General features: G+C 42.0%; 1 protein-coding gene across 1 annotated transcript; it reads left to right on the forward strand.

The window, feature by feature from the left end:
- Positions 1-453: 453 nt before the first annotated feature.
- Positions 454-8,456, forward strand: LOC140489157 (uncharacterized). Its single transcript, XM_072588382.1, has 2 exons — positions 454-1,394; positions 6,029-8,456. Exon 2 carries the CDS (start codon positions 6,797-6,799, stop codon positions 7,727-7,729), a length of 933 nt encoding a protein of 310 aa, XP_072444483.1. The 5' UTR covers positions 454-1,394; positions 6,029-6,796; the 3' UTR covers positions 7,730-8,456.
- The last annotated feature ends 17,814 nt before the right edge of the window (positions 8,457-26,270 follow it).

Here is a 26,270-nt window from a genome sequence, read left to right on the forward strand (position 1 = left end):
ATTTGTGGCACCAAAGCGCACCCATGGCTTCCTATCAATTGGATAAGATCCTGCTATCTGGATTATGTTGTACCCTACATGCATCACCTCACCTCCCTTAAGCACTACCATCCACAAATTACGAGAGTCATTACTGGCTAGACCAGTTCCTCATGTTGTCTTTTCCTTTGTATGGAATGGGACGAGTATCCAGCAAATTGGCGCACATGGCCTCAGCATTGGAACACCTGGCCAATGAGACAGCTTTATAAACCAAGGGAACTGGACAAGCACTGACTGTGGTGTCAGCTGAGCTCGTGGCTGTCTGGATAGTGGCACTGCAGAATTAACTGGCTTTGGATTATCTGCTACCTTCGCAAGGGGGAAGATTTGCTGTTGTCGGTCAGGAGTGCTGTACTTCCATTCCAGATACCTCTGGAAATATGACCAACCTAGTTGAACATATTGTGGGATATAGGTGAATTAATGTTACTTCTGCAATTATGCAATTCCATCTTACAAAGTAAAATGAACTCACACCAGTGTGTAATTGTTTTAGCCACGAGCTGAGTCAACAAGAATGGAAACAATGTGGAGGAAATATATAATTGTTTTTGTATTAGCTAAAACTGTATGTCAGAAGGTAGACATTATGGGCAAGTAGATAAGATGTTGTGAGGGGATGAAGTTAAGCTAGATACGCCTGTACAAACAGTAGGTATAAACATGTGCTTCCCACTTTTACAAAAACACAGGAACAAACCCCAATTAAAAGGGTCATAGGGATCAGAACGGCCTCGGGAAAGGCACAGATGAAGGGGGTAGATAATGATGAAGAAAGGATAGGCCTAACAATGACCTATAGCAGGATGAGGTCAAACAGCCTTGTGAGGCCAGAAATAAGCATTTTATCACAGACAAGGCCGGATAAGGCAAGAGATAAACAGGGGTAATGGGGGCCGGTCTTAGGGAAGTGGACGATGTAAGCAGGGGAGGGAGCAGTGTAAAACAATAGACATCAAATCATATAAATGTTATGTATGAATTGAATTTAGGGTGTGTATGTCTTCTGCCTCTTAGACACGGGACATCACACCCACTTGCAAGTGTAAAATAAATGGCGCTACTGATTCAGATCTTGTCTCGGACTGAAATTATTGAAGTGTGTGAGCTTTGTTTCTCACAATTGGGGGCTGTCCGGGATTTTCTTCCATCACCGGGGGGAGTGGCTGGCCTTGGACACTGGGAAGACGCGTCCCGTTCCCCATTGAGGAGCGGTCTCGTGTCCTGGTTTGGTCTGCTCCCTTGAGTGACTGGTACGAATCCCACAAGAGAGACATCTGAATCAGACAGTGATAGGAGCTCGATAGACAATACGGCACAAAGGGGCCAGGCAACTCTGTGCACAGACCAAGGTAAGAAACCTGACTTTTAAGTATTGCCTTGGTGGCCGGGATTGAGTTTTAGTAGTTAATAAGGGACTAACGAAGGAACTCAATATGTGCGGTGGGTAAGGAAAAAGCCTCCAGGAAAACAAAAGAAGGAAAAAGCAATGGAATTGGAGGCGGGGTCCCTTACAACATACCTCCAGAAAGTTCTTTGGGGAGGATGTTGTGGAATTGGCAAAATAATAATTGTACAGGGGAAAAAGATGATTAAATATTGTTGCTTCATATGGACTAAGGAATCCATTCTTCGTCCCGCCTCTTTTGGCCAAAATTCAGGTCGGACAAAGACTGGGTTTGTAAATATCTGAATTTATTTGTCAATGAGTGAGAGAGAGAGAGAGAGAATGAAGAGAGCTGTACAGCTGGTCGAAAGTTTAACCCTTTGTGATTTGGTTTGAATGCACATTTGTTTGTTGGTGATTGAATGTTTGCGTTTTATTCCCTGGAGCTTGAGTTCCGGGACTGTTTTGAATCTGATTTTTATTATGGAAACTTAACATGAATTCTTTTAAGGTTAAGGATTCTATAGAGATTATGAAAAAAAAGAATGATAACTCCTGTTCTTCTTACAGGTCACGACTGCCTTACTATCAGTTTCTAACTAATCTCTTTTATCTTTACATGAAAGCGATTTATGGAGGACAGTTGAAGTTTCAGTTCAACATTAGATTGTAGTAAAAACAAGATCCTATGGTTAATATCTGTGACCTTGGATTCGGCCATTGTTCATGCATTAGAAGTTTTTTTTTCTTTAAACTTGAATAGACAAATAATTTTAAGGCAGCTCTGATTATTTCAAGACCTATAGTATTGTAATTGAGCAATGATTGGTCAGGACTACTTAAGAAAACTAATTTTGGATTTAAATTAAGGGACTAAAACTGGGTGATTACAGTGGATTTCAAAATTGAGAACTGTATGCATTTTACATTTTGAATATTAAATACTGAATAAATGAACGTAAATATATAAATATATTTACAAGTTTGGAACAGGCTTTAAAGTTAGTCAAGCATGAATTGATGAATTGGTGTTTGAAGTTATGGGGAGCTAGAAATATTGCAATATTTCTTTAAAAAAAAGAAAAAGGGGAAGAACGTAATGACTTGTCCCCTTCGGGAGGTACCAATAGGGGACAAAGAGATTGGGTTTGTAAGTGTCCCCCTCAGCAGTGGGGAGGTCAGAACATTTAAAAAAGAAATGAAGGTCCTGGTTGAGGATCTGGTAGGGTTGTCTGAACAAACTGATCAATTTTTGGGGCCCAGTCTGTATACCTGGGCTGAGTTAATGTCTATTTTGAATATACTATTTACTGGGGAAGAAAGGGGACTTATATGGGGAGCAGCCATTAAAATATGGGACAGGGAACACCCCATTGGAGATGGGGATGCTGGACAGGGAGAGGTGAAGTTTCCCCTCAGAGACCCCCAGTGGGAAAATCAAAATCCGGAGCATAGAGAAGAAATGAGGGAATTGAAAGACCTGATTCTAAAAGGTATAAGAGAGGCAGTTCCGAAGTCACAGAATTTGACTAAAGTCTTTGAAGTTAGACAGGAGAAAGATGAGACTCCTTCAGCTTTCTTGCAAAGATTAAGAGACTCAATGTGGAAATATTCTGGAATGAACCCTGAGAACCCAGTGGCACAGGGTCTTTTGAAAGTATGTTTTTGTGACAAAGGAATGGCCAGACATACAGAGAAAGATACAGAAGATAGAAGGGTGGAGTGAAAAGCCATTAGATGAATTGTTAAGAGAGGCACAGAAAGTGTTTGTAAAGAGAGAGGATGAGAGACAGAAACAGAAGGTGAAAATGATGGTAGCTACGGTTGATGAGGTAGTTAAGAAAAGAGTAGAACCAATAGTGACCAACCGGAGGGGCGGGTGGCAGCATGTAGGGCAGAGAGGACAAGGGGGAGTATTTGATAGAGGGTTCGAGCGACAGGGGTAGAGCTGGAAGACTCCACAGGCAGGATGCTATTATTGCGGAAAGATAGGGCATTTTAAGCGGGAGTGTCCTGATGTACAAAGGGAAGAGAGGGCAATTCCGCTTATGAATTTTGATGAAGTATAGGGGTGTCAGGGGTTCCTGCCCCCGGGGACCCACCAGGAACCCTTGATAAACCTGAAGGTGGGACCCTGTAGGGAAGAGGTAGTCTTCCTAGTAGATACGGGGGCAGCACGGTCATCGCTGAATTTTAAACCAAAGAAAGTAGGAATGTCAACACGGTCAATTACTGTTTCGGGGTTAAAAAGGGGAAGGATTTACTGTTCCAGTATTTGAACCTATGATGATAGAAGGTCCTAAGGATAGGGTCACAGGGGAACTATTGTATATCCCTGATATAGGAAGTAACTTATTAAGGAGAGATTTAATTATCCTCTTAGGACTGGGGATTGGAATTCAGGAAAAAGAATTAGTTGTACAAAAGGCAATGTGGCAGAGGATGTGGAGAGAGAGATAGACCCTATTGTATGGGCTAGGGAAGGGAATTGTAGAAAACTACAGATCCCCCCCCCCCTTGAAATAAATTTAAAAAGGAAAGGGGACGTTGTCTGTGAGCGACAATATCCCATTTCCATAGAAGGAAAACGAGGACTGCAGCCAGTAATTGAGGGATTGATTAGAGATGGACTGTTGGAGCCATGTATGTCTCCTTATAATACCCCAATTCTACCAGTGCAGGAATCCGATGGAACTTATCGATTGGTGCAGGATTTGAGAACATTAAATCGAACAGTACAGATCAGGCACCCAGTGGTGCCAAACCCCTACACCTTACTAAGTGAGATCCCTCATGACCACAAATGGTGTGGTAGATTTAAAGGATGCCTTTTGGGCTTGTCCCTTGGCAGAGGACGGTAGGAATTTGTTTGCCTTTGAGTGGGAAGACCCTAAGACAGGACAGCAACAGCAATACCGGTGTACTGTGCTTCCCCAGGGGTTTATGGAATCCCCAGATTTATTCGGACAGATGTTAGAACAAGTATTGGAGAAATTTAGCAGCCCCAAGGGGACTACCCTGTTGCAGTATGTAGACGACCTCTTAGTAACAGGAAAAAGAAGAGAAAGAGTAGTAGAAGCCACTAACAAATTATTGAATTTCCTGGGTCAGCAGGGACTGAGGGTATCTAAAAACAAACCACAATATGTGGAGCAAGAAGTGAAATACTTGGGACATTTAGTTAGTGAGGAAAAGCGAAAGATAAGCCCGGAACGGATAGAGGGAATAGTGGGAATGCCGCTGCCCAGCACTAAACGGGAGTTACACAAATGTTTGGGTCTCACGGGTTATTGCAGATTGTGGATTGATTCCTATGCACAGAAGACTAAGAAATTATATCTCAAACTATTAGAGGGGGAACCAAAATGTCTAAGTTGGGATGATGAGGCAAAAGAGATCTGACCCATGCCCCTGTGTTAGCCCTACCTTCCCTAGATAAACCTTTCCACCTCTTTGCTACCTTGGATAAGGGAGTGGTTTTGGGAGTATTAACCCAGAGGTGGGGGAAGGGATTAGTACATGAAGAATTGATTAAACGGGTCTTGGAGTCCCTATTACTTCCCCGAGAAATAGCAGTAGTGCATGTAAATGGTCAACAGAAAGGAAATGAACTAGAGGTTAGGGGAAATAGATTAGCCGATGAGGTGGCTAAGGAAGCAGCCCTGAACCCACAAGAATTGGTGATACATTCCCTAATACCTACTGTCCCAGGTCCTTGGGAAGCTCCTATATTTACTGAAAGCGGAGAAAAAGAATTGAGAGATTTAGGGGCTGTAAAAACAGCAGACGGGCATTGGAGGTTACCTGATGGAAGGAGAATGTTGAACAAAATGATGATGGGAGAGATTATGGCTGTCCTACACCAAGGCAGCCATTGGGGAGTACAAGCAATGTGTGATTTGGTTCTTAGGGAATATGGATGTAAAGGAATATATACAATTGCTAAACAAATATGTGAGGGATGTATCATATGCAGAAAGGTAAATAAGAAAGTCTTGAGAAAACAGACCCCAGGAGGAAGAGACCCAGGACTGAGACCTTTCCAGAGTATACAAGTAGATTATACTGAACTCCCCAGGGTAGGCAGACTAAAATATATGTTGGTCATAGTAGATCATCTATCTGGTTGGGTTGACGCATACCCCCTAGCTACCGCCACTGCGAGTTGAGTGTCTAAAACAATATTGGAGCACATAATTCCCCGATATGGGCTCGTGAACCATATTGATTCCGATCAACGAACTCACTTTACTTCTAAAGTGTTACGGGGGGGGTAATGAAAGGGTTGGGAATTTCCTGGGAGTTCCATACTCCGTGGCACCCGCCATCATCAGGAAAGGTTGAGAGAATGAACCAAACACTCAAACGACAGCTCTCTAAATTGATAATAGGAACCAGACTCCCTTGGACCAAATGTTGACCTATAGCTCTCTTGCGAGTACGAACAGCCCCAAGGAAAGATTTGGGACTATCCCTCTATGAAATCTTATTTGGATTACCTTACTTGGGAACGAATGGAGAATTGCCAAGTCCCGAAACTAAAGATTTCTTTTTAAAGAAGTATATACTGGGTTTGTCCTCCTCTTTGTCTTTCCTCAGGAAACAGGGTTTATTGGCACAGACTCCACCCCTTGAATTCACCGTTCATTCCATCCGGCCGGGAGATTGAATCTTAGTAAAATCATGGACAGAGACTAAATTGCAGCCGGACTAGGAAGGGCCTTACCAGGCTCTTTTGACCCCTGAAACAGCGATAAGGACAGCAGAGAAAGGCTGGACTCACTACACTCAGATCAAAGGGCCAGTGGACCCTCCAGTTGAGGAAGAAGTCTGGACAGCCGAATCAACGCAAGATTCGCTGAAACTCAGACTAAAGAGACTTTGAGTAACTAATTATACAGTGGCGACGCGAGCGCGGGATTATTTCTGTAAGATTGTAAATTCAGCATGATGTTTAGAATACTGGGAATGCTGCTAGAATTATGATGCTAGCCCTTTTAGTATTGGGATTTTGTCAAATATCATTTTCATATGTATTATTAACGGTCCCCAAGTCTGATAATCCACAAGTCATAGACGCTGATGTATGCAGCTTAGTAAATTGTGGGGATGTAGATAATCAGAGACAGTACCGCAGCTCTGAGATACATCTTAAGTCCTATGGGGATAGCCTTGGGGATGGTACTTAGTATAATGGTCTCGTCACAGTACACCAGGCCCCCTTCCGACTAGCTCGTGATTGTCCCGATAAAAAGTGTAACCCAATATACCTAACGATAAGGAAAACACACATGGCACGAAACAATCCTGGGGGATGGAGGGGGGGGCACCTATGAGATACAATGAAATGAAACATTTGGGATAGAAATGAAAGCAAATGGGAAGGATTTCTTGGGCTATTGTTTTCGAATTAGTGTAGGACGGGGAAAACGGGTAGAACTACTGGGTAATAAGATACAATCTTTCACCCCTCCCGCTGATCCTAAAGTAGTAAAATTTATAGAGGTAAAGGACTTGAAACAGACCATTGAAATAGAAACTGGGTACGGGGATGCAAATGCCTGGGTTGAATGGGTAAAGTATACTGTAAAAAGTCTGAACAAGAGCAATTGCTCTGCATGTGCCTCCGGTCGGCCAGTGGCCCAGGTAGTTCCCTTTCCGCTCGGGTGGAAGCGAGACAGGAAGGGCATGAAATGTATGATAGCCCTGTATCAGGATGAGACTGCGTGGAATGATAGGAATTGTACCTCCATATCTCTGAGGTTCCCTCCCTTGGAGAAGAAAGATGTAAAAGTTCCCCCCCTGTTTTCTGCCGCAGTTGGAAATCACACGTCGTGTGTGCGTAGACGAGGTACAAGTCAGTCGAAAGATTTGGGGGAGCTGAAATTATGTACAGAGATTAAGAATGTAACCGAAATGGAGAAGGGAGGGAACTACTCAGCATTAAAGGTTCCCCGAGCGGATCTGTGGTGGGACTGTGGAGGCAAAATATTGAGACCCACGCTACCTCCAGATTGGAGAGGGATATGTGCAATTGTACAATTGGCAATTCCATTTACCCTGGCATTTGAGAAGGAAAAGATAGGAGGGAAAAAGGGAAGGGGTAAGAGATTACTGTTAGACACTTCTTTCGATGACAGGATTTATCTCGATTCGGTAGGAGTCCCTAGGGGAGTACCGGATGAATTTAAGGCTCGTAACCAGATTGCAGCAGGCTTTGTGCCAGCTCTCTTTTGGTGGGTAACAATTAATAAAAATGATCATACCCTGTATATGAGGGCTCACCCAAAGACTGATTGAAACAGCCTTGATGAAACAGGTGCCCCTAAAAGAAAAATGCAGAAGATAACAAATGGTAATTAAAGAAAAGGGAGAAATTGTGGGATATAGGTGAATTAATGTTACTTCTGCAATTATGCAATTCCATCTTACAAAGTAAAATGAACTCACACCAGTGTGTAATTGTTTTAGCCACGAGCTGAGTCAACAAGAATGGAAACAATGTGGAGGAAATATATAATTGTTTTTGTATTAGCTAAAACTGTATGTCAGAAGGTAGACATTATGGGCAAGTAGATAAGATGTTGTGAGGGGATGAAGTTAAGCTAGATACGCCTGTACAAACAGTAGGTATAAACATGTGCTTCCCACTTTTACAAAAACACAGGAACAAACCCCAATTAAAAGGGTCATAGGGATCAGAACGGCCTCGGGAAAGGCACAGATGAAGGGGGTAGATAATGATGAAGAAAGGATAGGCCTAACAATGACCTATAGCAGGATGAGGTCAAACAGCCTTGTGAGACCAGAAATAAGCATTTTATCACAGACAAGGCCGGATAAGGCAAGAGGCAAACAGGGGTAATGGGGGCCGGTCTTCGGGAAGTGGACGATGTAAGCAGGGGAGGAGCAATGTAAAACAATAGACATCAAATCATATAAATGTTATGTATGAATTGAATTTAGGGTGTGTATGTCTTCTGCCTCTTAGACACGGGACATCACACCCACTTGCAAGTGTAAAATAAATGGCGCTACTGATTCAGATCTTGTCTCGGACTGAAATTATTGAAGTGTGTGAGCTTTGTTTCTCACAATATTAAGCAACATACAAGGTGTTGTTAAAGTACTCCACGATTATATCCCATGGCGTTCATTGAGTTGGTTGGGTCACGGAATGTTTGATTGGATCTTTAAAGCCTTTTTGCACACAGTACTATTGTTAGTAGGAATAGGGTTACTTGTTTGCCTGTGCCAATGCATCTTCAGTTAGATTTTCAATGTGCCTATATTACTGATTGATTGTCGTGATATGACAAAGAGGGGAAATGTGGTATTGCAGGGAACATATAATATTACATGATGAGGAAAGATTGGTCAAACTCTTGAGCTATAATTCAGTAAGATAAAAGGACTGTGCAAAAGCTCAGAAACAGCTTTCAGGACTAGGCTCATTGTAAACAAATTCCATAAGTTTGATAAGACTTAATGGCTCCTTGTATATTTCAAACTGCAGATGTTAGTTGAAACAAAAGGCCCATATAACAGAAACAGAATTATGTAATGACACAAATGATTAATGTTTTTCGGACTAAGGTCCAGTGTTACAGATGATGTACATTTCATGATAATCTGTAAATTCATCAGCATTCTTAAAATATAGAATGCACATCTAAAGGCGCAAAACTTGGAAAGGAAATAGGGAATGATTTAGATCCCTCCTCTTCTCAAGTTTCAGCCAAACTGCGCCTGTATTTACAATAAAGGCTGATTATTATCAGTTCAATTGATTTTTTTTTCTTTTGAGTATTGCTGATTCCTTTTGCTCTCACAGATCCCTGCTAACTAAATTCTGTTTTGACACCCCCCCACATGCTTCTAAATTCTAATGGATATGATCCCAGTCTACTCAGTCTCTCCTCATAAGCCAACCCCCTCAACTCCGGAATCAATCTAGTGAATCTCTTCTGTACCATTTTTACTGCTCGTACATGCTTTCTTTAGGAAGGAGACCAAAGCTGCTCACAGTACTCGAGGTGCACCCTCACCAGCACTCTCTACAGCTGCAACATAACCTCCCTGTTTTTAAACTCAACCCCTTTAGCAATGATGGAAAAAAATCCATTTGCCTTCCGAATTACCTGTTGCACCTGCATACAAACCTTCTGTGATTCCATGCACAAGGACACCCAGGTCCCTCTGCACAGCAGCATGCTACAATTTTTTACCATTCAAATAATAGTCCTCTTTACTGTTGGGGATTTCACATTAATTAACATTGTACTCCATCTGCCAGACCTTTGCCCACTCACTTAAACTATCTATGTCCCTTTGCAAAGTTTCACAGTCCTCTGCACACCTTGCTCTACCACCCATCTTAGTGTCATCTGCAAACTTTGACACAGTATATGTGCTCCCAACTCCAAATCATCGAAATAAATTGTGAATAATGGCAATCCCAACACCACTAGTCACTGATTGCCAACCAGAAAAGCATTCATTTATTCCCACTCTTTGCTTCCTGTTAGTTAACAAATCCTCTCTCCATGCTAATACATTATCCGTAATGCCAGGCATCTTTACCTTTTGCAGCAGCCTTTTGTGCAGCACCTTGTCAAATGCCTTTTGGAAATGTTGATACACCCCATCCACTGGGTCCCTGTTGTCCACCATGCTCGTAATGTCTTCATAGAATTCTGTACATTAGTTAAGCATGTCTTGCCTTTTACTTTTACTGCTACATCTGCCCAACGGGACAATTTCCATCTAGGTGCCGTGCTATTTCTTCCTTGATAATAGATACAAGCATTTTCCCCACTACAGAAGTTAAGCTAACTGGTCTATAATTCCCCATCTTTATCTATCTCCTTTTTTAAACAGCGGCATCACACTTGCTGTTTTCCAGACTGCTAGAACTGCCTGATGAAGGGCTTATGCCTGAAACATCGATTCTCCTGCTCCTTGGATGCTGCCTGACCTGCTGTGCTTTTCCAGCACCACAGTGGGCAGCACGGTGGCACAGTGGTTAGCACTGCTGCCTCACAGCGCCTGAGACCCGGGTTCAATTCCCGCCTCAGGCGACTGACTGTGTGGAGTTTGCACATTCTCCCCGTGTCTGCGTGGGTTTCCTCCGGGTGCTCCGGTTTCCTCCCACAGTCCAAAGATGTGCAGGCTAGGTGAATTGGCTATGCTAAATTGCCCATAGTGTTAGGTAAGGGGTAAATGTAGATGTAGGGGTATGGGTGGGTTACGCTTCGGCGGGGCGGTGTGGACTTGTTGGGCCGAAGGGCCTGTTTCCACACTGTAAGTAATCTAATCTAATCATATTACATTCAACTGCCCCAATAAATTTTGGAAAATTACAACAAGTGCATTTGTTATTTCTCCTGCCAAGTCTTTCAGTACCCTGGGATGCATTCCATCAGGGCCAGGGGACTTGTCTACCCTCAGCTCCATTAATTTGCTCAACACTACCTCTTTTGTGATAATGATTGTTTCCAGGTCCTCACCTACCTTCATCCCTTTGTCAATTACTGGCATGTTATTCATGTCATCCACTATGAAGACCAACACAAAATACCTGTTCAATCTCTCAGCCATTTCCTCATATCCAATATTAAAACCCCCTTCTCATCCTGTAAAAGACCAATGTTTACTTTAGCCACTCTTTCGTTTTATATATTTATAGAAGCTTTTCCTATCTGTCTTTATATTCTGAGCGAGTTTACTGTCATAGTCTATCTTACTTTTCTTTATTGCTTTCTCTGTGGTTTTCTGTTGACCTTTAAAGTTTTCCCAGTCTTCTAGTTTCCTTTTAGAGTCATAGAGTCATAGAGATGTACAGCATGGAAACAGACCCTTCAGTCCAACTCATCCATGCTGATCAGATATCCCAACCCAATCTCGTCCCACCTGCCAGCACCCGGCCCATATCCCTCCAAACCCTTCCTATTCATATACCCATCCAAATGCCTTTTAAATGTTGCAATTGTACCAGCCTCCACCACTTCCTCTGGCAGCTCATTCCATACATGTGTCATTCTCTGTGTGAAACAGTTGCCCCTTAGGTCTCTTATATTTTTCCCCTCTCACCCTAAACCTATGCCCTCTAGTTCTGGACTTTTTCTTTCAATTTGATAGCCTCCCTTATTTCCTCAGACACCCATGGCAGATTACCACTTTTCCTGGAGTCTTCCCTTTTCAGTGGTATATATTTCTGCTGAGCACTTTGAAGAATTGCTTTGAAAGTCCCCTTATCAATGGTCCCACTATAAAATCTTTGCTTCTGGTCTACTTTGGCCAACTCTTCCCTCATCCTGTTGTAGTCTCCTTTGTTTAAGCACAGGACACTGGTATTGAATTTTATCTTCATACTTTCCAACTGTATTCTAAGTTCAATCAAACTGTGATCACTCCTTCCAGAGGATTCCTAACTATGAGATCATTAATCATTCCTGTCTCATTACACAGGACCAGATCAAAGAGAGCTTGTTCCCTCATCAGTTCCATTACATACTGTTCAAGAAAACGATCACAGATACATTCAATGAATTCCTCCTCAATGCTACCTTGAATAACCTGGTTTGACCAATGTAGATTAAAACCCCCCATGATAATTGCTATACGACTTTTACAGGTGTTAGTTATCTCTTTGCTTATTGCCTTCCCCAATGTAATATTACTTGCTGGGCAGTAGACTATGCCTATCAGTGACTTTTTGTTCTTAGAATTTCTAATTTCCACCCAAAAGGATTCCACCCTATTTTCCATGGAACCTATATCATCTCTGAGCACTGCCCTGATGTCATCCTTAAATGTCAGAGCTACACCACCTCCCTTACCTTCCTGTCTGTTGTTCTGAATAGTCTGATCCTTGGATATTTTACTCCCAGTCATGACCATCCTGCAACCATGTCTCTGTAATGGCTACCAAATCATACTCATTTGTAATGTTTTGTGCCGTTAACTCATCTACCTTGTTTCGAATGCTATGAGCATTCAGGTAAAAATGCCTTTCTGCTAGTTTTTATAATCACTTCCTGAATTCTAATACCTTCATTCACATTATCTCCTGAGTTATCCTTCCTTTTAGCTCTTTCATAATCTGCCATGTATTACACCCTCCTGCACACATGCTAACCTGTTACTTTCCTTTCTATTTGCCATCATACTTCCTGTCGTTTTCCCCTTCCCTTACTAGTGACCACCCTATTTATCCTTTTCACTAAAACACTGGTTTGAGATCGGTTTAGGTGGAAACTGTCCCATTGGTTCAGATTCCTGTGGTTCCAAAACTGATGCCAATCTCCCACAAAATGGAACCCCTCTTTCTCACACCACTCTGTTAGTCACATGTTCACTTCCCTAACTTTTTTATCCCAAAGACAATTTGCACTTGACTCGGGTAGTAACATGGAGTTTATAACTCTTGAGGACCTGTTCCTTAATTTCGTTCCTAGTGCTTGATAATTCCCAAAGAGCTCCTCCCTCCTAGCCTTGCCTATGCTGTTAGTCACAGTTCCAGCTGTCTCTCTCAATTTCAAGTTGTCTGTTCTCAGTTTATCTCTCACCTCTCCCAGCTCAATGCATTTTCTGTTTCTCTCTCTCCATTCCCAGTTCAATGTGATGTCAGTTTATCTCCTTCTATTCCCAATTCAGTGTATTGTCATCTTTTGTCTATGTTGTCTGTCTACCTCTCACTATTCCCAATTCAGTGTCTTGTTACCTTTTTCCTCTTTTCCCAGTTCAGAGTGTTGTTTCTCTGTCGCTATTGCCAGTTCTGCGTTGTTACTCCATTTCTCTCTGCTCTCCTAATTCAGTGAGTTGTCTCTTTGTCTCTCTTTTTCATTTTCAGTGTGTTGCCACTCTTTCTCTCTCTAATCCCAAACTGTCTCTCATTACATCTCTATTTCCATTCAGCGTGTTGTCTCTCTCTCTCTCTCTCTCTCTCTCTCTCTCTCTCTAACCCTAGTTCACTGTCTTGTCACTGTCTCTCTCTATTCCCAGCTCAGTGTCTTGTGACTGTCTCTCCCCATTCCCAGTTTAGTATGCTTCCTCACTATCTATCTCTATTGCCAGTTCATTGTGTTGTCCATTATTGTCCATCCTTAATTGTGCAGAGGGCAGTTAGAGTCAATTTGCTGATGACATAAAGGTGGGTAGGAAAATGAGTTGTGAAACCAAAACATCTGGCAAATGGAGTACAATGTAGCAAAGTGTAAAATGGTGCATTTTGGAAGAAAGAATAATAAGACAACGTATTATTACCTCAATGCTATGGCTGAAGAGCTCAGGGATGGAGAGAATTCCTTGTACACAAATCACAGAAAGGTAATCTATATGTATAGCAAGTAATCAGGAAGGCTAATATTTTATTGTGAGAGGAATTGAAAGCAAGAGTGTGAAGGTTCTGTTTCACTTACGCAGGCTGTGGTAAGGCCACGTGTGGAGTGCTGTGTACAGTACCAGTCACTGTACTTACGTTAATGTGTTGGAAGAAGAACAGGTTTACTAGGCTAAAACTTGGAAGGAGCGGATTGTTCCTTATATTTTTCTCGGGATTTACTCAATCCCTGCTGTTAATACCTGACATCTGCTTCCTTCTTTTTCTTGACCAGAAACATAATTACTCTCATTATCAGTATTCCCTACACCTATCAGCCTTGCCTGTCAACCTAATAGGAACATACAGTATATTAGACTCCCATTATCAAATTTTGAAGGATTGACATTTTCCAGCCGTGCCTTTACCCGTGAGTATCCAGCCACAATCAACTTTCGAAAGTTCTTGACTAATACCATCAAAATATGCCTTCCTTCAATTTCGAATGTTAACTTTTAGATCTGGTCTGTCTTTTTACATCACTATTTTACAACTAGCAGAATGCTGTTCGCCCCCCCCATATGATACCTAATTCACTTGCCCTGCCTTATTCCCAAAAGAAGGTCAAGTTTTGCACTTTCTCCAGTAGGTATATTTAATTACTGAATCAAAAAGATTTCATGCACACACTTAACAAGTTCCTCTCCATCCAAGCCCTTAACAGAATGGTCGTCCCAGTCTATGCTTGGAAAGTTAAAATCCCTACCATAACCACCCTATTATTCTTACAGATAACTGAGATCTCCTTACAAATTTGATTCTTAATTTTCTACTGACTGGGGATGTGGGGGCTCTATAGTACAATCCCAATAAGGTGATCATCCTTTTTTTTTCTCAGTTCCACCTAAATAACATTCCTGTGTGCATTCCCAGAAATATCCTCCCAAAAGTACAGCAGTAATGTCATCCCTAATCAAAAACACCATTCCCTCACCTCTCTTGCCCCTTTCTATCCTTCTGATAGCATCTATGCCCTGGAATATGAAGCTGCCAGTTGTGTCCATCCATGGACTTGATGAACACCCCCGAAAAGGTGCTTACAATATTCCTCTCAACTACATGTGGCATTGAACACCACATTCTGAAAGCTCTTTGGAGAAGACATTTCTCCCTTAATCTTTATTGGTCTTAATTGTGACCATCTTATATTGATGTCATCTGATTTTTATTCCTCATGTGCAGACACTACATTTTTACAACGACATCATCAAATTCCCTCAATTTTAAAAATGTATCTAAGTAGCTTCCTTCTTCTCCTTCCCATGTAAATACAGTGAATTATTTTCCACTGTCTTGCCCATTCTGCTCACCTTTCTGGACTCTGCTATTTTACCACAACCTTCCTCAGTATTAGCCATAACCGCCAATTTCCTGCCATCCACATAATTGTTATACCCCTCATCTCCAGGCACAATTGTTTTCCATAATTACTTTCAGGACTAGTACTCTGTGGAACAACACATTCTGTCAGTCTGAACAACTAACTTTCAGCTTTAGTTTCTGTTTGTATCCCTGTTGTTATCCATTCTGCTACTCCTTCCCTGAATCCATGTCTTAATTCTTATTTACTATTAACATATCCTTTAAAAGTCTGACATAAACACACCCTCTCCAATACCTTTACATATGCTGTTATGTCATTGAACAATTCAATAAGGTTTGACACCAGTGCTGACTGTTCTTTATTGTATTCTCAGTTCTGGATATTTTACCATTATGGCTTTGAGTAAAAACTGCAATATTTTTCCTACAGCCAACTTTAAACCAGCTGGTCTGCAGACCCATGTTGCATTATTGCTATGATTGTGATCCAGTAGCTAAAGATGAAGCAATAAAGCCAAATACTTTTATCAAATTAATTAATTATCAAATTTATATGAAATCAGTTAGCTCAATGAGCTCATCTTGAACTTATGGTGTCCAAAAGGTTAAAAACAAGTGTTAAATATCTGTCAAAATCTTCACTGTTTTGATATGAATGTGTTGTCCTTCATTTAGGGGGAGGCAATGGCCTAGCGGTATTATCACTGGACTGTTCACCCAGAGACTTTAATGAGCACTCAACTCTAATTGCGCAAAACAATATATCCTTTTTAAAAAGGCATTTTTGAATGATCTTTGTCTTCTCAATGTTGTCATTCCTGCCTGGGATGACTGTTTTCATGGGGTTGAAGTGGAAGGTACTACATTGTAGATATACAAATGTGATCTGGGATACTTTACCCAATTAGGCACTGCAGCATGGGTGAAGTGCAATACCGAATCAGCAAAATGATTCTGCGATGAAAAAAAGTTTAAATAATGAGGCCAGGTTATAGAAAGTAGATTTGTATAAGCTTGATCAATATTTAAGGTGAAGGTTGGTGAAGATAGACGATTTCCCTGGAATGAGGTCTGGGGAGAAGAGTCCAGAAACATGAGAGAAGCCTGAAAATTCGAGGAATGCATTTCAGGGTGATAAATGGAAGTGCTTTCTATGTAACACCGCAATGGGCTTTAAGAAAATTCAATGGTGAGACAGATCGAATTAAATCAATGAGAGAATTAGGCATTATGGGGAAAAGGCAGGTAAGTAGAGTTGAGGGTTATCAGATCAGCCATGATCTCATTGACTGGCAGGTTTTATCAGAATCAATGAAAGGTTACAATCTGAAATGTGAACTCTGATTCTCCCTCCACTACTGCCTTCTCATGTGCTAAATGTTTCCAGCATTTTCTGTTTTGATTCCTGGCATCCTGAGGCAAAGTTGAATAATGCCTTGGTTTGTTTTGTTCGGTTCCCTTGACACTATACTTGACTTAATAGTCTTGGTGTTGAGAACAATTATTCTCACATTTCCTCTCACATTAGCTTCTCAATTTTCTCTCAGCCCATTGAGGCTATGATGAGACTGGGATTTCCATAATTCCAACAGAAGTTAACAAAGATTCACTGACCTGGTAATTGGAGAGGAGAAGTTGCCAGATGCTACTAGAGACAGAGACGTAGAACGTACAGCATGAAAACAGACTCTTCAGTCCAACCCGTCCACGCCAACCACATATCCTAAATTTATCTAGTCCCACTTGCCAGCACTTGGACCATATCCCTCTAAACCCTTCTTATTCATATATCCAGGTGCCTTTTAAATGTTGTAGTTGTACCAACCTCCACCACTTCTTCTGGCAACTCATTCCATTCATACGCTACCCTCTGCATGAAAACATTGCCCCCTAGGTCCCTTTTAAAAATTTCCCCTCTCACCCTAAACCTCTGCCCTCCAGTCCTGGACTCCCTCACCCCAATAAACTTTGTCTATTTACCCTATCCATGCCCCTCATGATTTTATATACCTCAAAGTTTGGGAGAAGATTTGTAGCTCGGGTGCTCGTTGTTGTGGAATTCCTAGAGGCATGGCACTCATCCACAGACTCTATCAACAAACACATCGACCTGGACCCAATATACCGGCCACTACAGCGGACAGCTTGAACTGACAACCGGAAACGGCAGAGACAGGCCACTATAAATGCCGGAGGAAACAGCACAGATGCGCCTCACAGGAGGCTCCCAAGCACTGAGGATGTCACCTAGACGGGGACGAAACGTTTGCAAAATTCCCAGCTCGGCGAACAGAACCACAACATTTTATATACCTCTATAAGGTCACCTCTCAGCCTCCGATGCTCCAGGGATAACAGCCCCAGCCCATTTACCTCTCCCAACAAGCTCAAACTGAGCTTTGAAAAGATTTGTAGCTCAGTTTGAGATTCTGGTTGTGAGTTTGCTCCCTGAGCTGGAATGTTTGGTTTCAGACATATTGTCACCAGCTCGGTAACATCATCAGTGAGCACCCGATGAAGTGCTGGTGTTCTGTCCCACTTTCTATTTCCAGGTTTAGGTTTTTTTGGGTTGGTGATGTCATTTCCGGTTCATTTTCTGAGATGATGATGGATGGGTTCTAAATCAATGAATTTGTTGATAGAATTCCAGTTGCCTTGCTTCTTGGAGTTCTCATGCATGTCTCTGTTTGGATTGTCCTCGGATAGATGTGTTGTCCCAGCCAAAGTGGCATCCTTCCTCATCTGAATGTAAGGATACGAGGGTGAAAGTGGGTCATGTCTTTTTGTGGTTAGTTGATGTTCATGAATCCTAGTGGATAGTTTTCTGCATGTTTTCCAAATGGATGTTTATTATAGTCCTTGCAAGGTATTTTGTAGATGCTGTTTGTTTTGTATGTTGTCTGGTTCATTAGCTACTGTTTAAGTGTGATGGTAGGTTTGTGGGCTACCATGTTGCCAAGAGGTCTGAGTAGCTTGGCAGTCATTTCAGAGGTAGGGTAGGGTAAAGTGCCTAAGGCTTCTGGGCCTGTTCTGTCTGTTTGTTTGGGTTTGTTGCTGAGAAATCGGTGGAATGTATTTATTGGGTACCCGTTCTTCTTGACTACGTCATATCAGTGGTTTTTTTTCTGCTGTTTGAAGTTCTACAGTGCTCCAGTGTGTGGTGATGGCTCATTGAAATACTGTCCTAATGCAAGCTTTATTTGTGGGTGTTGAGATTTGGTCCGTATTGTTGTTTTCCTGTGGATGCTCAATTGAAGTTCTCCATTGGCTGTTCGCTCAACTGTGACATCTAGGAATGGCAGGTTATTGTTGTTTTCTTCCTCCTTTACGAATTTTATGCCAGTAAGGATATTATTGATGGTCTTGAAGGTTTCCTCTAAATTGCTTTGTTTAGAGATCACAAAGGTGCCATCCATATAGCGGACCCAAAGTTTGGCTCGGATGGTTGGGAGAGTTGTTTGTTTGAGTCTCTCCATTACTGTTTCTGCGAGGGACCCTGATATCGGCGATCCCATGGGTGTTCCATTGATTTGCTTGAGGGTCCTGCATTGAAAGTGAAGTGGGGTTTGTGAGAAACAAAGCCCACTCACTTCAATAATTTCAGTCCGAGACAAGATCTGAATCAGTAGTGCCATTTATTTTACACTTGCAAGTGGGTGTGATGTCCCTTTCTCAAGGCAAGGGACATACACACCAAATTCAATTCATACATAACATTTATATGATTTGATGTCTATTGTTTTACACTGCTCCCTCCCCTGCTTACATCGTCCACTTCCCTAAGATCGGCCCCCATTACCCCTGTTTGCCTCTTGCCTTATCCGGCCTTGTCTGTGATAAAATGCTTATTTCTGGTCTCACAAGGCTGTTTGACCTTACCCTGTTATAGGTCATTGTTAGGCATATCCCTTCTTCATCATTATCTACCCCCTTCATCTGTGTCTTTCCCGAGGCCGTTCTGATCCCTATGACCCTTTTAATTGGGGTTTGTTCCTGTGTTTTTGTAAAAGTGGGAAGCACATGTTTCTACCTACTGTTTGTACAGGCGTATCTAGCTTAACTTCATCCCCTCACAACATCTTATCTACTTGCCCATAATGTCTACCTTCTGACATAGAGTTTTAGCTAATACAAAAACAATTATATATTTCCTCCACATTGTTTCCATTCTTGTTGACTCAGCTCTTGGCTAAAACAATTACACACTGGTGTGAGTTCACCTCCTTTGTAAGATGGAATTGCATAATTGCAGAAGTAACATTAATCCACCATATCCCACAGGTTGGTGAGGCATAGTTCCACTTGCTTGATGATGCTGTCCTTGTTGATTAAGTTAGTGGTGTTTGGTGTATGTGTCTTTGATTCTTCTAATAGTGTAGTCAGTGTTTCTTTGGCCAGGTTGATGGATGGGAACAGGACTGTTACGTCAAAGGAGACCATTATTTCATTCTCTTCTATCTTGGTGTCTTTGATGGCATTTAGGAGTTCCTGGGTGGAGTCGATGGAGTGGTGTGAGTATTCTACTCAGTGCTTTAGACTTTTGTGGAGTTCCTTGGCTAGTCTGTATGTTGGTGTTCTAGGTAATGAGTCTATGAGTGTGGGGAGGGCGGGGGGGAGCTGTTGGTTTGTGAACTTTAGATAGTCCATAGAAGCATGTCATGTTGGATTCATCTGGTTTCATTTTTTGGAAGTCGGTCTTGTTTAATTCTCCTGATTTGTTAAGTTTTCTGATTCAGTTCTCCAGTTGAAACCCTGGCAAAATCCTTGTAAATCTTTTGCATCTTTCTTCTCCAAGGGAGGGAACATCAGAGATAGGGGAGGTACAATTCCTATCATTCCATGCAGTCTCATCCTGGTACAGGGCTATCATACATTTCATGCCCTTCCTGTCTCACTTCCACACGAGCGGAAAGGAAACCACCTGGGCCACTGGTCGACCGGAGGCACATGCAGAGCAATTGCTCTTGTTCAGACTTTTTACAGTATACTTTACCCATTTAACCCAGGCATTTGCATCCCCGTACCCAGTTTCTATTTCAATGGTCTGTTTCAAGTCCTTTACCTCTATAAATTTTACTACTTTAGGATCATCGGGAGGGGTGAAAGATTGTATCTTATTACCCAGTAGTTCTACCCGTTTTCCCTGTCCTACACTAATTCAAAAACAATAGCCCAAGAAATCCTTCCCATTTGCTTTCATTTCTATCCTAAGCATTTCATTTCATTGTATCTCATAGGTGCCCCCCCCCACCAGGATTGTTTTGTGCCATGTGGTTTTCCTTATCATTAGGTATATTGGGTTACACTTTTTATCAGGACAATCGCGAGCTGGTCGGAAGGGGGTCTGGTGTACTGTGACGAGACCATTATACCCAGTACCATCCCCAAGGCTATCCCCATAGGACTTAAGATGTATCTCAGAGCTGCAATACTGTCTCTGATTATCTACATCCCCACAATTTACTAAGCTACATACATCAGCGTCTATTACTTGTGGGTTATCAGATTCAGGAACCGTTAATAATACATATGAAAATGATATTTGATGAAATGCCAATACTAAGAGAGCTAGCATCATAACTCTAAGCATTCCCAGTATTCTAAACATCATGCTGAAGCACAAAAAGACTTAATATACAATCTTACAGAAATGATCCCGCGCTCGCGTCGCCACTGTATAATCAGTTACTCAAAGTCTCTTTAGTCTGAGTTTCAGCGGATCTTGCGTTGATTCGACTGTCCAGACTTCTTCCTCAACTGGAGATTCCACTGGCCCTTTGATCCGAGTGTAATGAGTCCAGCCTTTCTCTGCTGTCCTTATTGCTGTTTCAGGGGTCAAAAGAGCCTGGTACGGCCCTTCCCAGTCCGGCTGCAATTTAATCTCTGTCCATGATTTTACTAAGATCCAATCGCCCGGCCGGATGGGATGAACGGTGAATTCAAGGGGTGGAGTCTGTGCCAATAAACCCTGTTTCCTTAGGAAAGACAAAGAGGAGGACAAACCCAGTATATACTTCTTTAAAAACAAATCTTTAGTTTCGGGAATTGGCAATTCTCCATTCGTTCCCAAGTAAGGTAATCCAAATAAGATTTCATAGAGGGATAGTCCCAAATCTTTCCTTGGGGCTGTTCGTACTCGCAAGAGAGCTATAGGTAAACATTTGATCCAAGGGAGTCTGGTTCCTATTATCAGTTTAGAGAGCTGTCATTTGAGTGTTTGGTTCATTCTCTCAACCCTTCCCGATAATGGCGGGTGCCATTGAGTATGGAACTCCCAGGAAATTCCCAACCCTTTCATTACCCCCCCCCCCCCGTAACACTTTAGAGGTAAAGTGAGTTCGTTGATCGGAATCAATATGGTTCACGAGCCCATATCGGGGAATTATGTGCTCCAATATTGTTTTAGACACCCCACTCGCAGTGGCGGTAGCTAGGGGGTATGCCTCAACCCAACCAGATAAATGATCTACTATGACCAACATATATTTTAGTCTGCCTACCCTGGGGAGTTCAGTATAATCTACTTGTATACTCTGGAAAGGTCTCAGTCCTGGGTCTCTTCCTCCCGGGGTCTGTTTTCTCAAGACTTTCTTATTTACCTTTTTGCATATGATACATCCCTCACATATTTGTTTAGCAATTGTATATATTCCTTTACATCCATATTCCCTAAGAACTAAATCACACATTGCTTGTACTCCCCAATGCCTTGGTGTAGGACAGCCATAATCTCTCGCATCATCATTTTGTTTAACATTCTTCTTCCATCAGGTAACATCCAATGCCCGTCTGCTGTTTTTACAGCCCCTAAATCTCTCAATTCTTTTTCTCCACTTTCAGTAAATATAGGAGCTTCCCGAGGACCTGGGACAGTAGGTATTAGGGAATGTATCACCAATTCTTGTGGATTCAGGGCTGCTTCCTTAACCACTTCATCGGCTAATCTATTTCCCCTAACCTCTGGTTCATTTCCTTTCTGATGACCATTTACATGCACTACTGCTATTTCTCGGGGAAGTAATAGGGACTCCAAGACCTGTTTAATCAATTCTTCATGTACTAATCCCTTCCCCCACCTCTGGGTTAATACTCCCAAAACCACTCCCTTATCCACGGTAGCAAAGAGGTGGAAAGGTTTATCTAGGGAAGGTAGGGCTAACACAGGGGCATGGATCAAATCTCTTTTGAGTTTCTCAACTAGTTCTTTTGCCTCATCATCCCAACTTAGACATTTGGGTTCCCCCCTCTAATAGTTTGAGATATAATTTCTTAGTCTCCAGTGCATAGGAATCAATCCACAATCTGCAATAACCCGTTAGACCTAAAAATTTGCGTAACTCCCTTTTAGTGCTGGGCAGTGGCATTTCCACTATTCCCTCTATCCGTTCCGGGCTTATCTTTCGCTTTCCCTCACTAACTAAATGTCCCAAGTATTTCACTTCTTGCTCCACATATTGTGGTTTGTTTTTAGATACCCGCAGTCCCTGCTGACCCAGGAAATTCAATCATTTGTTAGTGGCTTCTACTACTCTTTCTCTTCTTTTTCCTGTTACTAAGAGGTCGTCTACATACTGCAACAGGGTAGTCCCCTTGGGGCTGCTAAATTTCTCCAATATTTGTTCTAACATCTGTCCAAATAAATTCGGGGATTCCGTAAACCCCTGGGGAAGCACAGTACACTGGTATTGCTGTTGCTGTCCTGTCTTAGGGTCTTCCCACTCAAAGGCAAACAAATTCCTACCTTCCTCTGCCAAGGGACAAGCCCAAAAGGCATCCTTTAAATCTATCACACTAAACCATTTGTGGTCATGAGGGATCTCACTTAATAACGTAGAGGGGTTTGGCACCCTGGGTGCCTGATCTGTACTGTTCGATTTAATGTTCTCAAATCCTGCATCAATCGATAATTTCCATCGGATTTCCGCACTGGTAGTATTAGGGTATTATAAGGAGACATACATGGCTCCAACAATCCATCTCTAATCAATCCCTCAATTACTGGCTGCAGTCCTCGTTTACCTTCTATGGAAATGGGATATTGTCGCTCACAGACAACGTCCCCTTTCCTTTTTAAATTTATTTCAAGGGGGGGGATCTGTAATTTTCCACGATTCCCTTCTCTAGCCCATACAATAGGGTCTATCTCTCTCTCCATATCCTCTGTCAACATTGCCATTTGGACAACTAATTCTTTTTCCTGAATTCCAATCTCCAGTCCTAAGAGGATAATTAAATCTCTCCCTAGTAAGTTACTTCCTATATCAGGGATATACAACAATTCCCCTTTGACCCTATCCTTAGGACCTTCTATCATCATAGGTTCAAATACTGGAACAGTAAATCCCTCCCCTTTAACCCCTGAAACAGTAATTGACCGTGTCGACATTCCTACTTTCTTTGGTTTAAAATTCAGTGATGACCGTGCTGCCCCCGTATCTACGAGGAAGACTACCTCTTCCTTATAGGGTCCCACCTTCAGGTTTATCAAGGGTTCCTGGTGGGCCCCCAAGGGCAGGAACCCCTGACACCCCTATTCTTCATCAAAATTCATAAGCGGAATTGCCCTCTCTTCCCTTTTCAGAGCCGGACATTCCCGCTTAAAATGCCCTATCTTTCCGCAATAATAGCATCCTGCCTGTGGAGACCTCCAGCTCTGCCCCTGTCGCTCGAACCCTCTATCAAATACTCCCCCTTGTCCTCTCCCTCTCTCTCTACAAACACTTTCTGTGCCTCTCTTAACAACTCATCTAATGGCTTTTCACTCCACCCTTCTATCTTCTGTATCTTTCTCTGTATGTCTGGCCATTCCTTTGTCACAAAATGTACTTTCAAAAGACCCTGTGCCACTGGGTCTTCAGGGTTCATTCCAGAATATTTCCGCATTGAGTCTCTTAATCTTTGCAAGAAAGCTGAGGGAGTCTCATCTTTCTCCTGTCTAACTTCAAAGGCTTTAGTCAAATTCTGTGACTTCGGAACTGCCTCTTTTATTCCTTTTAGAATCAGGTCTTTCAATTCCCTCATTTCTTCTCTATGCTCCGGATTTTGATTTTCCCACTGGGGGTCTCTGAGGGGAAACTTCACCTCTCCCTGTCCAGCATCCCCATCTCCAATCGGATGTTCCCTGTCCCATATTTTAATGGCTGCTCCCCATATAAGTCCCCTTTCTTCCCCAGTAAATAGTATATTCAAAATAGACATTAACTCAGCCCAGGTATACAGACTGCGCCCCAAAAATTGATCAGTTTGTTCAGACAACCCTACCAGATCCTCAACCAGGACCTTCATTTCTTTTTTAAATATTCTGACCTCCCCACTGCTGAGGGGGACACTTACAAACCCAATCTTTGTCCCCTATTGTTACCTCCCGAAGGGGATAAGTCATTACGTTCTTCCCCTCTTTCTTTTTTTTTAATGAAATATTGCAATATTTCTAGCTCCCCATAACTTCAAACACCAATTCATCAATTCATGCTTGACTAACTTTAAAGCCTGTTCCAAATTTGTAAATATATTTATATATTTACGTTCATTTATTCAGTATTTAATATTCAAAATGTCAAATGCATACAGTTCTCAATTTTGAAATCCACTGTAATCACCCAGTTTTAGTCCCTTAATTTAAATCCAAAATTAGTTTTCTTAAGTAGTCCTGACCAATCATTGCTCAATTACAATACTATAGGTCGTGAAATAATCAGAGCTGCCTTAAAATTATTTGTCTGTTCAAGTTTTAAAAAAAAACTTCTAATGCATGAACAATGGCCGAATCCAAGGTCACAGATATTAACCATAGGATCTTGTTTTTACTACAATCTAATGTTGAACTGAAACTTCAACTGTCCTCAATAAATCGCTTTCATGTAAAGATAAAAGAGATTAGTTAGAAACTGATAGTAAGGCAGTCATGACCTGTAAGAAGAACAGGAGTTATCATTCTTTGTTTTTCATAATCTCTATAGAATCCTTAACCTTAAAAGAATTCATGTTAAGTTTCCATAATAAAAATCAGATTCAAAACAGTCCCGGAACTCAAGCTCCAGGGAATAAAACGCAAACATTCAATCACCAACAAACAAATGTGCATTCAAACCAAATCACAAAGGGTTAAACTTTCTACCAGCTGTACAGCTCTTTTCATTCTCTCTCTCTCACTCATTGACAAATAAATTCAGATATTTACAAACCCAGTCTTTGTCCGACCTGAATTTTGGCCAAAAGAGGCGGGACGAAGAATGGATTCCTTAGTCCATATGAAGCAACAATATTTAATCATCTTTTTCCCCTGTACAAGTATTATTTTGCCAATTCCACAACATCCTCCCCAAAGAACTTTCTGGAGGTATGTTGTAAGGGACCCCGCCTCCAATTCCATTGCTTTTTCCTTCTTTTGTTTTTCCCGGAGGCTTTTTCCTTACCCACGGCACAACCCATATTGAGTTCCTTCGTTAGTCCCTTATTAACTACTAAAACTCAATCCCGGCCACCAAGGCAATACTTAAAAGTCAGGTTTCTTACCTTGGTCTGTGCACAGAGTTGCCTGGCCCCTTTGTGCCGTATTGTCTATCGAGCTCCTATCACTGTCTGATTCAGATGTCTCTCTTGTGGGATTCGTACCAGTCGCCCAAGGGAGCAGACCAAACCAGGACACGAGACTTCTCCTCAATGGGGAACGGGACGCGTCTTCCCAGTGTCCAAGGCCAGCCACTGCCCCCGGTGATGGAAGAAAATCCCGGACGAGCCCCCAATTGTGAGAAACAAAGCCCACTCACTTCAATAATTTCAGTCCGAGACAAGATCTGAATCAGTAGTGCCATTTATTTTACACTTGCAAGTGGGTGTGATGTCCCTTTCTCAAGGCAAGGGACATACACACCAAATTCAATTCATACATAACATTTATATGATTTGATGTCTATTGTTTTACACTGCTCCCTCCCCTGCTTACATCGTCCACTTCCCTAAGATCGGCCCCCATTACCCCTGTTTGCCTCTTGCCTTATCCGGCCTTGTCTGTGATAAAATGCTTATTTCTGGTCTCACAAGGCTGTTTGACCTTACCCTGTTATAGGTCATTGTTAGGCATATCCCTTCTTCATCATTATCTACCCCCTTCATCTGTGTCTTTCCCGAGGCCGT

This window comes from Chiloscyllium punctatum, chromosome 18 (assembly GCF_047496795.1).
Source record: "Chiloscyllium punctatum isolate Juve2018m chromosome 18, sChiPun1.3, whole genome shotgun sequence".
Taxonomy (NCBI): Eukaryota; Metazoa; Chordata; class Chondrichthyes; order Orectolobiformes; family Hemiscylliidae; genus Chiloscyllium; species Chiloscyllium punctatum.